Genomic DNA, 12,378 nt, shown 5'->3' with positions numbered 1-12,378 from the left:
GAGAAATGCGACTTATACAATTAGGATTATCCAAAGATGCAAATATTTATTTGTACTTTTTCTGTCGTATGTTAAAATCTAAATATAAAAATAGATGTAAAAATACATTGTATATGCGTTGGACACATATTATAATCGTCAATATTTGCTGCTGTAGCTTTCAGCAAGTGATGCAGATCAAGGGCTGAACAGCAGAATCTTATATCATATTGTGGACGGTAATCCAGATAATGCCTTCACCATAAGCCCGCCGTACAGCGGAATCGTGCAGACCAATATAGCCCTAGATCGTGAGATCCGCGAGAAGTATAGATTGACTATCATCGCGACCGACCAAGGAAACCCGCAATTAACTGGCACAGCTGCATTGAGCGTGCGAGTAATCGATGTCAATGACAATCAGCCTACCTTCCCGGAACACAGTATCATTTCAGTCTCTGAAGGTAAGTCACGAGAGCCGTTACTATTCTACCTTGAAAAACTTTTAAGCTTTACGAAATAGTAGGATATGACATGTAGATTGATGATTTGCTCCTCTATACATTGTTATGAAAATTACCTATAATATATATATATATATATATATAATTAAGCTATTCTCAAATAAACACATTACTGTTATGTAAATAGCTTGCGTTACGCTTTAGTATTTAAAACTATTCTGGCGTTTGTTGTGCCATCAGTTTGCTCGTTAAGTATTCGGTCTTTACATTTCTCGAATTGCGGTACCATTTCCTCTAGACTTTTGTCACCGTCTAAGATCATAACCGGCGCCGGTAAAGAAAATAGGATTTTTCTGTAGAGCCAGTCGTCGTGGATTTCGTGAATTTGTCTCAGATACTCCAACGACACGCAGTCCTCTTCTTTGCGTGCACGTGCTTGCATTCTTTGAAACACGACTTCAGGCGTTGTCCTCAGATATACTAAATCGCAAGTGAAAGATATAATTTCATGAAAGGAAAGTCACGTTTTATAAAATTTTTTTTTGCTTAATTGACAGAGATACATACTTATTAAGTCCGTCCTTATATTCGTGTTCTCCATACACCAATCGTACCAATTTTCTAAAACCATCGCTTCCACATTCTGTATCATATGTGTACGCTTCATATTTTCTAGGAAGCATCTTCCGCTAAACACGGATCTTTCCATAACTTTATACGGCGATGGTGTAGCCATAGTATGTAACTGTAGCCTGGTTAATTGAACGTATGATTGAAACAAGAACGCATAATTTACTGAGTCCTTGTAGAAGAGATCCTGAAAGTATTATTATTAGTTTTTCTTTTAATATCCACTCGTATCAGGACATATTCATTCAAATGATTATACTAGACTGTCTAAATCAATATAGTGATTCCACTGTACATCTTTTTCCACCGTAATGTCTACATCGCAAATATACATATATGTCTCTCACGTATACGTTACTCTTGAAAAGACTTACCAACAAGTTTACTCCAGCCACATTTCGCCACAAGTCCATCGGCTCTTGCAAGATTGTAGCATTATTAAAACTCTGGAAGTGGTCCAGGAACGTCGTTTTACCGCTTCCGATATTTCCCTCTATGCAGATCGTAAATGGGTTGTTGTAGAGTTTCCTCGGCGAAAGCATTGCCATGATGCAGCTGCTCCTTACTGAAACAACACGTTGTTTCTAATGTGAGTTAATTGCACAAGACGCGACCGATTTCAATTTTATATTGCCATAAAAGCGTCGTCGACGAAACTGACGGCCAGGTAATTTTTTCTAGGAAATCTGCCAATCAATTAGACACAATCCACGTACTAAATCGGCTCTCATACCGACTTTCATAAGCGTCACCGTGGCTTATTGCGTTTTACGAGACACAAAATGTAGGAATATCATAAATAGTACCTATAGCAATTATCTCGGTGATGACTAAGCTCACTTTTACTGCATTATTCTATCGATTTATATAGGCAACGCGCGCGAGTAACTTCTTGAGGTTATCGGCGACGTACCTTTATGTCGCTTCTTATATCCGTCGTTATATTCTTCATGTGACGTTAAACCTCTTCGAAAAACACGCGTCGTGGCCACGCAAGTTGCTCGACGATGACGAACTGTGACGCGCGACACTCGCGACAGATGTTGCCCAAGACAAGAGGCATGTTTCCCGCCGAAAGTGTTCGTCGCCATGTTTGTACGTCACAAAATGGGGAACGTGCTCGCCATCTGTGCGAGGCGCGGCCGGCGTCGGCGTCGGCGCGATCAGCTGGGCGCTGCGCGGTGAAGCTATATAGAGGGGCTTGCGCACAATGGAGAGCGCATAGATATATTAGGAATTAAGAATAAATATTAGAAGTCGGAATTAGAAATAATAATTAAATGTAACACATAATGGAAAAGAATAAAATATAAGATATAAATATAGGAATATTCCTACATTTACATATCCTAATATTTAATATTTATTTTTAATATTTAATATTTATTATATATATATATATATATATATTTAATATATATATATTTAATATTTATTTAAATATTTTAAATATTAAATTAAATATTAAATATTAAACAGGAATATATATATATATATATATTCTTATATTTATAAGTCCTTATATTTAATATTTATTCTTATTAAAAAATAATATGTGCTCTCTAGTGTGCGCAAGACCTGAAAAAATAAACCAAAGCCTCTTGTAGAAAAATGCCGAGAACATTAATCATGCATTATTATTGCATAAGTGATCCACTAGAATTTTGTTTACGAAATGGCAGAATATAACAAACTTGGCTATATTAAAAATATATTTAATAAAAGTACATTGCCTTTTTTCGTGTACAAAATGGCTGAAATATTGACAAATTGATAACCAACTTTTCATCAATTTAAGTTAATTTTAATTATTAATTAATTGTAGACTGGAGATTTAGAGAGCGCAGATGTTACCGACTATTTAAAAAAATTAATATCTTGACGATTAGCCAATAATGGAATATTAATTTATTACTATTTACGTGTTTCTAGATTTTTATATGCGGTGCAATAATATTACATAATTCGATGAAGTTATATAATATGAAGCCATCACGCTGATGTTGACTAAACATCTAAATCCTTTCCTGCCTATCAGATTTCATTTAATTTATGAGTAACGAGTGGTTTCTTAGGGCACTCGGTGATATCAAGTATCAAGTAGATATCCATTCGCGAGGCAAAATAACGCCGCAATCGCGAACTGCTTATTCTCGCTTTGCGGTATAAGTAACGCGAATTGCTCTTCATTCCATCAGCTATCTATCTGCGATCAAAGGCGGTCACGTTGCGTTACAACGTGGAATGGAAAAGGAGAAGCTCTAGGATAAGCCGGGTGTCTCGACGACAGTAGCATTGCGGTCTATCCACGACGATCCTGTTGGCAAATACAAGCTCGGGTTTCACTCGCGATGAAAATAGCTCGAGTTTCGTCCTGGTCGTTGGCTCGCGAATGTCCCATCTGCCCCCTCCTTCTCCTCAAGAAATTCAACGGGTTTTATGATGGGTTCGCTTCTCTCAAGGTTGCCCACGCGACGAGAGGAGGAGACGTAGCGGAGACTGCATGCCGAAGTGTATTGCCGGAAGAAAAATAAAATTAGATGAATAATTAAAGTACATATTTAGTTTATTGCACTGCTGCAATTATAGCGTTATTATCGAATGAAACGATCTCTTCTTAGATTAGAGCAAAAACGTGACGTGATCAGAAATCGGATGAGATTATAAAATAAGAAGCAATATTATGATAATCAATGCTAAAAATTTGTATAAAATATTAAGATATCCTAACAATAAGTTACATATTTAAATTAGTTTTAATTATCTTAAATGAATGTGAGAATTCTATTTAAAAATTCGGCAATTCCTGTGTAGGTAGGCGCGGTACTTCCAACACAGAAGCTTGATTTTGTACTTTGTATCTGAAGTTATAGATTATAGTTTGCGAAAAGAATTCGGTATCTGGAATAAGGAGGAGACGAGTCGAGGAGCACATAAGCGAGAGAGGAGTCCAGCCGCGCCGAGAGGGCGGGAACGCATTCTATACTTCACGTATAAAGTTAAGTGGCAAAGGATTTATGCCGGCATTAAAGTCCAACTGTTCGGAACAATCTGCATAACTTAGACGAGGCTGCCGGGACGCGCGTTCGGTGGCTCGGCTCCTCTCCCTTCTTCGCCTCTCTGCTTCTCTCTTCCGCTCTTCGGACCCCCGGGTCCTCTGCCTCTTCGCGGCCTTTCTCGCCGTCATATTGTTCCCCATTGACAGATACGATTCAATGGAACGGCACGGGACCGTGGTGGCCGCGAAGTTTGACGTACAAGCGCCAACCTCGCGCGCTACCACTCCTCGAGGTGCGGGGAAAAAAGAAGGTCCCGTCTCGTTGAGCCCGTCCCTTTCGATCGCCATCAGACGAGCAGAGCTAGTCAGCGAAGATGACGCGACGAAAGACGAGAGACGAGTGATCGAGTAAGTTCAACCTTCAACCGCATCGCCGGACAAACGAAGGCGGCCAGTCGCGGCGGCCGGCGGCGGCGGCGGCAGCGGCGCGGTTTCGATGATACCTCGAACGGGCCCCGTTTTCTTCTTCTCGCGGACTTCTCCGTTTCTTCCTCTGCCGGGTGGAATTCCCAATAGCGAGCAGGTGGCAAGTCACGCACGTTCTAGCAATCATTCCATAGGACGACGAGAAATATAATAGGAGATTCTCTCCTCCGGCCTTTTATTACGCTCGCGGCTCGCGTTTTTGTCTTCGTTCCTTTCTTCGCTTTCTGCTGTTGCTGCTGCTGCTGCGTTTTCTTCTTGTTTTTCCGAGAACGCTCGACACGAGGATACTAGATGCGTACTCGTTCGCGCCAATGCAATGGCGCAATGTGAGATTATTATCTAATTTGTATCGCCGTAAAACTCTTCGGAGTCTCGGTGTAAACGAGATTATTACCGCGTTAACGCCGAGCCGGGTGAAATTTATTTAGTATTGCACCCTGCTCCCGCAGAAGCTCCGTGGTTTGTTTTGCGATCGCGGTTACGGCAGTGCCACGTCGTGGAAGTGTCACTCTTCGCCTATAGAGATCCGATCAAATCGACCGTTTGCGATCCTCTTGGTTGCATCGACGCTTTCAAGATCCCGTCAATCGTTGAGGCGAAATATCTTGTCGGTTTCGCCCAACCGATACACTTCACTGTATTCAAAACGAATTTGATAGAAATGTGAATTACGTTGTCGTAATGCGAAACGTGGCAGGATAACGAGCCTAATTCTACACTGTTAAGGGGATGCTGAAGTGGCAAGAATTACCGACATTTTTTTGAGCAGGCTAAACTTTGAATTGGCTTTACGAAATTAAAACATTTTTTTACAGAATTAAAGTACGCATAAAAACAGAGGGTGCTAGCGTTGATTTTACATCAAAAACGAAAAAAAAAATATATGTATGACGTGACATTTGCTGCACATAAAAATTTAGACTTTGTACGTATAAAATAAGCATACATCACCCTCGGAAATACAATAAAGAAGAATCCTGTGCTTGCAGAAATGAGCTGCGAGCTTTAGTATAAGAGAAAAGTCTGTTAGAAAATTTCATACGCACATGTTACGCGTCTCGCGCTCCGTATGTATGATGTGTAAGAATCGGTGAGCACTTCTTTATCGACGCTGATCGAGTTCGTCTGCGACTCCAGCATCCCCTTAAATGTATTAAAGGATGAAATTTAAATGAATATTTTAAGTCCATTAGTTTAGTTAAATTAACATTGTTTTAGTCAAATTAACTCTATATTGAGCAGGAGCAGTGACAACCTATTAGGAATGGTTAAAAATGACTTAAACTGAGTGTAATTTGACACTACGAATTTAATATATAAATCTTCCTCATCGCGTCTTTGCGATAATCGCATCCCGGCATTCCCGTATAGAAATCGATTTATGCTTATAAATTGCTAATTGATAAACAAATCGGCACGAAGTGGCTTAACAGAAAAAGTCCGCGTTCTCGTCGCGGGTCGGCTCTCTCGCCCACGACAGCGATGTCGATTATGCTTAATCCGCGCGAGTTTCGCATGGTCGGGTTTTACCGCGATCCGCTCGAAAGCCTTACGGTAAACGTTTTTGTAATTACCCCGGTAGAATAAAAGGATATAATTATCATCGAAAGCGGGAGGCGCGGCTCGCCGATGTTAGATGGGCTTTACCTCCGCTCCCGTAGGGCCCTTCTGCAGGCCGTACGCGCATTCGTGGGAGAATTTAATCGACAGCGTCGATCGAACCAGCTGCTCCGAAAGTAGCAACTGACACGAGAAATCGAGACAATGGTAGACCACCGACGAGCGTATTTTCCATATAAGGAGCACTAACGTCGCGGTTGAGCGTTCGTTTGCGGATCCGATTCCGATTCGTGAAAAATACGAGGAATACATTCCGCGATTGAGATTACTTCAGCGAAGTTACGCAACGAACGTTCAAGATATTACGATGCCCTACGATAATCTCTAATACTATTATATAAAGGGGAAAAGTGTATCATTGTTCGGGGTAATCTTAGAAACTACTGAATCGGTTTCAAAAATTTTTACACTGATGGATAGCTTATGTCTTTTTGAGTAACATAGGCTATGTGCCATTGTGTTACAACCCAATTTGAGAAAAAAATTCGGGATATCTAAAATTTTTAATTCTTTAAAAGAGTCGTACTTAATGACTTTTCCTGTTCAGATTTTCCTAATCAACCAAATCTTAAAGTATTATATGTAAAATAGGGGTAGAAAAAACTGAGAAATATAATAGAATTCAAAAAATTGCTAATAATAAAAAATCTGCTCTGATTTCCGCAAATTTTGAGATATCGAGCTAATTTTTTTTATGGACAGAGTATCATAAAAGGTATATTGGTATTGAATGTGGCGAGAATCGTTGAAAGGGTTGCCGATTTTTGCCTAAAAAGTGTATAAGTTATACATGTCATATTTGTTATCTTATATATAGAGTTACTAGATGGTTACCCGGGCTTCGCCCCGGAGGACATATGTAATAAGACACGCAAATAATCTCTCTCTCTCTCTCTTTCTCTCTCTCTCTCTCTCTCTCTCTCCCTCTCCCCCTTCTCTGCGACAAAGAAAATAATCAGTACTTTAGATAAGTCGCTGACTTTACTTCCAGTTCCAGCCGCGTCCGAAACAGCAACGGGGTTTTCAAACGATAACAGAGTCATGTCGCTTCCATAGACGAGCGACGCGGGGTCGCTCCGCAAAACCGATTTACACGACTTTAACGATCTTCCATGAAATTTACGAGTGGTCGCAGCCGCGCGTGTCAGCTAAGCTTCCCCCGTCCACGCTCTCTCGAATGCATCGTACAGAATAATTCTTTTACTGCTGCAGGTGTTGCTACGCCCGACGTATATCACCCAGCTCAGTCGTGGAATCAAAAGCCCGCTTTCTGATGATGTATACTTTCTCCTAACCGTTGTACCCGCATATCATATACTTTATCGAAGAATCTTATTTGAATCGTCGAAAGTTACGGTTATTTATGAGGAAAATATGTCTGTCTTTCCCTCATTGATCATCTTTATTTTTTACAAGAATGCGTGATGGTTTTCCGTTCTTTATACCGGGATATTTTTATCTTAGGAGTGGCGACAATAAGAAAATATGAACTCAAGAAGATTATTCGATTGCAATCGTGTGCGTTAACTCCTAATATCTTAGGAGAAGGCATACGTCTATAAGGACAAATTGTGATCAGATTCGCAGTCGCGAGGATAAATCGCGTTTCGCGTGCGGTGATTGCGTCATGACTCATGCGGGGCACATGTCGCGCGCCCTTTGTGCTCGCGAAATCATTCTCGCGTTACGGTTTTCAATTTCCTCGCGCAACGTCCGGACAGGGCGATATTGTAATTTACTTCGCGCTGGCTACGGCCCCCGATCTTCTCTCCTCGCGTATGAGAGGCTCATCCGTTTCTTCGGACGGATTCGTTTCGACCGTTTCTTCTTAGCAATCGGCCAAGATAAAACGATTCGATAGTACGGATCCAATGCATTTTAAGCACCGACTCCCTTGATGTGTCTTTAACTTCGCGGAAGAGAGTATGCGCGCCCATATGAGATCCGTGGGCTACGCGTATATATGTATCGCGCACGATCGTTTCACGGTGACAAAGTGGCTTCGCGATGAGGGGACAAAAGAACGAAATCAAAGGCATCTTTATGCATAAGGATACAATATGTCAGTAGCGACCGCGCGGCCCACAATGCGACCCGATAAAGTTCTTCATTCTGCTCGAGATCCCCAACAGTCTTCTTCATTTTCGCAAACGCATCTTACTAATTCCGTTGCTATCAGATGCTCCAGAGTGGTGCTTGCAATTATCCAATTATTTACTTGCAGCAATGAGATCTTCGCGAATGTGCATTTTCTTACGAGGCGGCAATTGCGTTTCTTATTTATGACATACATAAAAATAATGTATTTTTATTTGTTTATTTAATTTAGGGCGCCTGAGTTTTTTTTGCATAAATGGTCACCTACCATCTGGGATTATTTTTACAATTAAAAGTCATTGTCATTAAATACATATCGTATATTTTATATTGTTCTACAATTTATTAGTATTTAAGTGTACATTCTATGTATATAGATTTACTCAACATTTTCTGAAAAAAGTAAGGAGAAACGAAAAAAATATTTAAAAAAACTAAAGAAGTACATTAAAATTACTGGTGAAGTGAGCTTTATTTTTTTTCGATACTGGGGTGTATAATTACCCCGAAGTGCCCGTTCCCGGGTTAATACCGCTGTCGGCATAAAAGTTTTTTTCATCCAATTAAAGAGACATTATTTTCAATTTCAGGCACCGCCATGGGAACTGTGTTGACGACTATCACGGCGAACGACGTGGACAGTTCGCCGGCGTTAACGTATCGATTCGGCAACGTGACCGGTCCGGGACCCTTCAGCATCGACCGATACGGCGGCAAGGTTGTTCTGCGGAAGCGTCTGGACGCCGAGACGCGTTCCGAGTACACTCTTCAGGTGATCGCTAGCGACGGAATTCACGAGGCGACGACCGATCTCACCGTTCGTGTGACCGATCTCAACGACAACGCGCCGCGATTCGAGCAGGCTGTCTACGTGGCTCTCCTTTCGGGTACGTATCGGGGGCACGCGAGATGCTTCCCTCTTTCTGCGCGCGCGAACGGCGAACGGGAGGCGAGCGAGGCAGGTAGCGGATCGTCGTCGGATCCGCGATCGAAACTCTTGACGATGATCGGACGCGATCGACGATGATCGTCGCGTCGGTTATCGCGTGGCATACGTACGCTCCAGCGAGCATAATTCTTTGATTTATTGAGGAACGATCGCCGTCGCGATTGCGCCGGTTGTTCCGCGAAGCGGTAGCGTGGGATGAAATCGCGAGACGAGCGGCCACGTCGGCGGCGGGGCACGAGATTTTTCGCGGATATACGTTTTGTTGCCGCGTTCTCGAAGCGAAGCGCATCGCAAGTCTCTTGCGATTTGCCGCGAAGATTGTGCACTGAAAAATTCAAGTCTTGTCTGAACGGCCCGTTAACGAAGTCATTCTACGAGAGTTTCGATGATTTCGACGAATATCTTATTTGGTGGTCCATTTGACGTTGTATTGTTCCGTCGCGGTCGTGTTGTTTTTATATCTTACACACGCGCGCGAGAAGTCCACGTCGAGATTACGGTTCCATCAGTCGGGATTCATTACCGTTCGTACCGTAAAGTTGTCATTGGTCGCGCGAGTTCTGTCACCCGCTAGACGATGCATCTCGGGGTGTCAGTGTCCCGTCGAAAAAAATCGAAACAGCAGTGGTACAAAGAGATGAAGCGAAGAGGGAAGAGAAGGAAGATACTGGTGGGCCCCTCGGCGCGAAATAAACGCGCGTTTAAAAACTGGTTTTTAGTAGACACGCGTTGTCCTGTTGCCCATGTTCCAAACTCGAATTGACACCGCGCCGAGATAAAGCGCGCGAGGATGAGAGGCGCAAAGGAGAGACGAGAGAAGAAGAAAATGAGAGAGAGAGAAAGAGAGAAGAAGATAGAAAAGAAAGATGAGTAGAAGGAAGACCGATGAAAAGTTAGCTGCTCGAATATGGAAGAGAAAAAGATATAGTGAAAGAGAAAGGGGTAAAAGGGAAGGAGATATATGTATAAAGAGAGAGATAAAGAGAATGCGAGATCGGCAGGACAGGGTGGAGAACGAAAGACGAAGGGAAGCAAGGAATGGCGAGGACGCGGGACGCGGGGAGGAGGGAGGGAGGATGGAAGGAGAGCTAAGGTGGATTGCGAACTCCTCGCACATAAATAAACGCGAGGACACCGTTTTACTTTGCGAGGCAGCCGAAAAGCCGCCTTCACTGGCAACCGCCGCGCCGCGCTGGCTTGGTTTGCCGGCTTCGAGAGGACTCTTGAAACTTATTAAAAATACATAGGCCCGCGCCTAATGGTGCACGTTTGGGTGGGCGGCGGGGAGGTAAGGGCGATCGGGGGATTTGGGAGGGTGGATTGACAGGCGGTGGACGTGGAAAGGATTCTCGTGCGGGGAGCTCTCATGCACGAGAAAGCGAATTTGCATTCTCGATCCTCTTCCTTTTAGCTTCATCCCGCGCTTCGTCTCGCATGTTCGCGAAAAGCTGTGTGCCGTTCCTTATGGGAGGGACAGGCGAGGAACGACGAGACGGTTACAGAAAGTTGCAGACTCGATCGAGCGGAGAAGATTTCGGCGAAAGTTAATGAAGCGTCTGGTCGGTTAATGGAACCATTATAGATGTTCGTGAAAGTGATATAATATCAAGATAGATCGAAGATCGGCTTTAATTAAATACTCAGGAGCTATTAGTCTACAGATACACTTTTACTTTTCTGTACAATGTAGACTTTCAAATTACCTGTCCCGCGGCGGAGTTAATGAGGGACCGAGACTGGTGGTGGTGGAGCAATGATACGAAGATTAAAAGATAGTGTATCATCTCTCGATCGAGAAAGATGGAAATATTCTAGGCGCGACAGAGTAGGATTAAAAATAATAAAAGAGGGAGAGAAAGATGAAGAGAAAGAGAGAGTATTCTGACGCTGCTAGAAATGCTGGAATTTATCTCAATGAGAAGATGTCGTGTTGCCAATGTGTGCATGCACTGCAATCATACGCTTCGCAATAATTATACAGTTCTTCTTGCTGCCTCCTCGTATTCTTTCTTTTTTTGTTCCTCCCGGCTGTGATGCAAGGTCCCCGAAGGGAACCGCATCCTCCACGTTTATTTCGAATCCTCTTCCACGCATCGGTCTATATCTTCCCCTTCCTCCTGCATTTTAGGCCGCGACTTGACGCATTAATGCCGAGTTATCCGGCGATTTGAAACGCATCGAAATGATCTTTGTATACGCAACGCGCGCCATCGAGAGCCAGACTACCCAGGGCACCGCGCGGCGCGATTTATATACAACTGGTTATTATTTCATACTTCCGTCCTGGCCTGATGTCAAGAAGGCTTATCTGCCTCGCTCGCCATCCGAAAAAAGGTGTTCGTAATGTCGGTTCCCGGGGCCCGGCGATGGTCGAGGACGCATCCGCAACAAGAAGACACGGAGAGTATTTGAGTTCTCGGGCCCCGCTGATCTCTCGATCTTTCTCCCGCGTCCCTGTCGAGTGGTCCCTCGTACAATGTACGACTCGATAATCGATCTTGCAGGAGAGTGCTTCTCGAGTCCCTGCCGTTCACTAATGAATGCCGTCTCGTGTGACGTTATATGAGCTCTGTTTATAATTTTGCGTCTACAAATACCTTTCTCTTTACTCGCGCCCAGGAATATAAAAACAAAACACGCGGTACGAATTTATGTTAATGTAATTACACGCTGCGTAACGTGTCGATTTTTTTTCTCATTTCAGAAGGGCAAGGCAAGCAGGAAATTCTGACGGTAAACGCTACGGACGACGACCTTTCGGAGGAGAACAGTCGAGTGCGATATTATCTGCTGCGTCCCGTGAAGGGATTTTCGGTGGATCCCGTGACCGGCGTTCTGACTGTTAACCGCACAGCGATACTCAGGCCGATACCGAAGGAGATGGACTTGGCGATCGTCGCGGAGGACTACGGCAAGCCTCCGGCGTCGTCGGTGTGCTCGGTGGTCGTACGATTTAGCAGTTTAAAGAGCACCCTACCTGGACCGGAGTACAAGATCATGGTGAAGGAAAATTTGCCGAAGGGTACGACGCTGATGAAGCTTTCCGACGTGGGCCTGCTGGGTGGCGGCATTGTTGCGGGCGACGATAGAACGTTTGAGATATCCAGAGATCGGCTGATTCTCTCGAGAACGCTCGATCGCGAGATGAGAGACAG

At 43.5% G+C, this 12,378-nt stretch overlaps 2 protein-coding genes across 2 annotated transcripts in view; one reads left to right on the top strand and one right to left on the bottom strand.

The window, feature by feature from the left end:
* Ds (dachsous cadherin-related 1) overlaps positions 1–12,378 on the top strand; it is a 60,590-nt gene that overhangs the window by 44,580 nt on the left and 3,632 nt on the right. The window contains exons 13-15 of the mRNA XM_077420671.1: positions 158–443; positions 8,865–9,161; positions 11,928–12,378. Coding sequence (XP_077276797.1) covers positions 158–443; positions 8,865–9,161; positions 11,928–12,378 — 1,034 coding nt within the window. The remainder of the gene's footprint in view (positions 1–157; positions 444–8,864; positions 9,162–11,927) is intronic.
* Positions 21–2,182, bottom strand: LOC143905318 (deoxynucleoside kinase-like). Its single transcript, XM_077420670.1, has 4 exons — positions 1,987–2,182; positions 1,448–1,638; positions 1,011–1,260; positions 21–923 (listed from the first exon to the last, which is right to left on the bottom strand). Exons 1-4 carry the CDS (start codon positions 2,162–2,164, stop codon positions 637–639), a joined length of 906 nt encoding a protein of 301 aa, XP_077276796.1. The 5' UTR covers positions 2,165–2,182; the 3' UTR covers positions 21–636.

This window comes from Temnothorax americanus, unplaced genomic scaffold (genome assembly GCF_048541705.1).
Source record: "Temnothorax americanus isolate GAGA-0224 unplaced genomic scaffold, ASM4854170v1 Scaffold6, whole genome shotgun sequence".
In the NCBI taxonomy this organism is placed as follows: domain Eukaryota; kingdom Metazoa; phylum Arthropoda; class Insecta; order Hymenoptera; family Formicidae; genus Temnothorax; species Temnothorax americanus.
Note: the sequence above shows the minus strand (reverse complement) of the source record. Positions and strands in the feature narration are given on the sequence as shown.

What these genes read in the sequence shown, in the direction of transcription:
- LOC143905318 (XM_077420670.1), bottom strand. Translation starts at nt 2,164, where the DNA reads ATGGCGACGAACACTTTCGGCGGGAAACATGCCTCTTGTCTTGGGCAA. An exon ending in ATATAAGAAGCGACATAAAG is followed by an intron (nt 1,639 to 1,986) that starts GTACGTCGCCGA and finishes GTGTTGTTTCAG; the next exon opens with TAAGGAGCAGCTGCATCATG. An exon ending in TATAAGGACGGACTTAATAA is followed by an intron (nt 924 to 1,010) that starts GTATGTATCTCT and finishes CTTGCGATTTAG; the next exon opens with TATATCTGAGGACAACGCCT.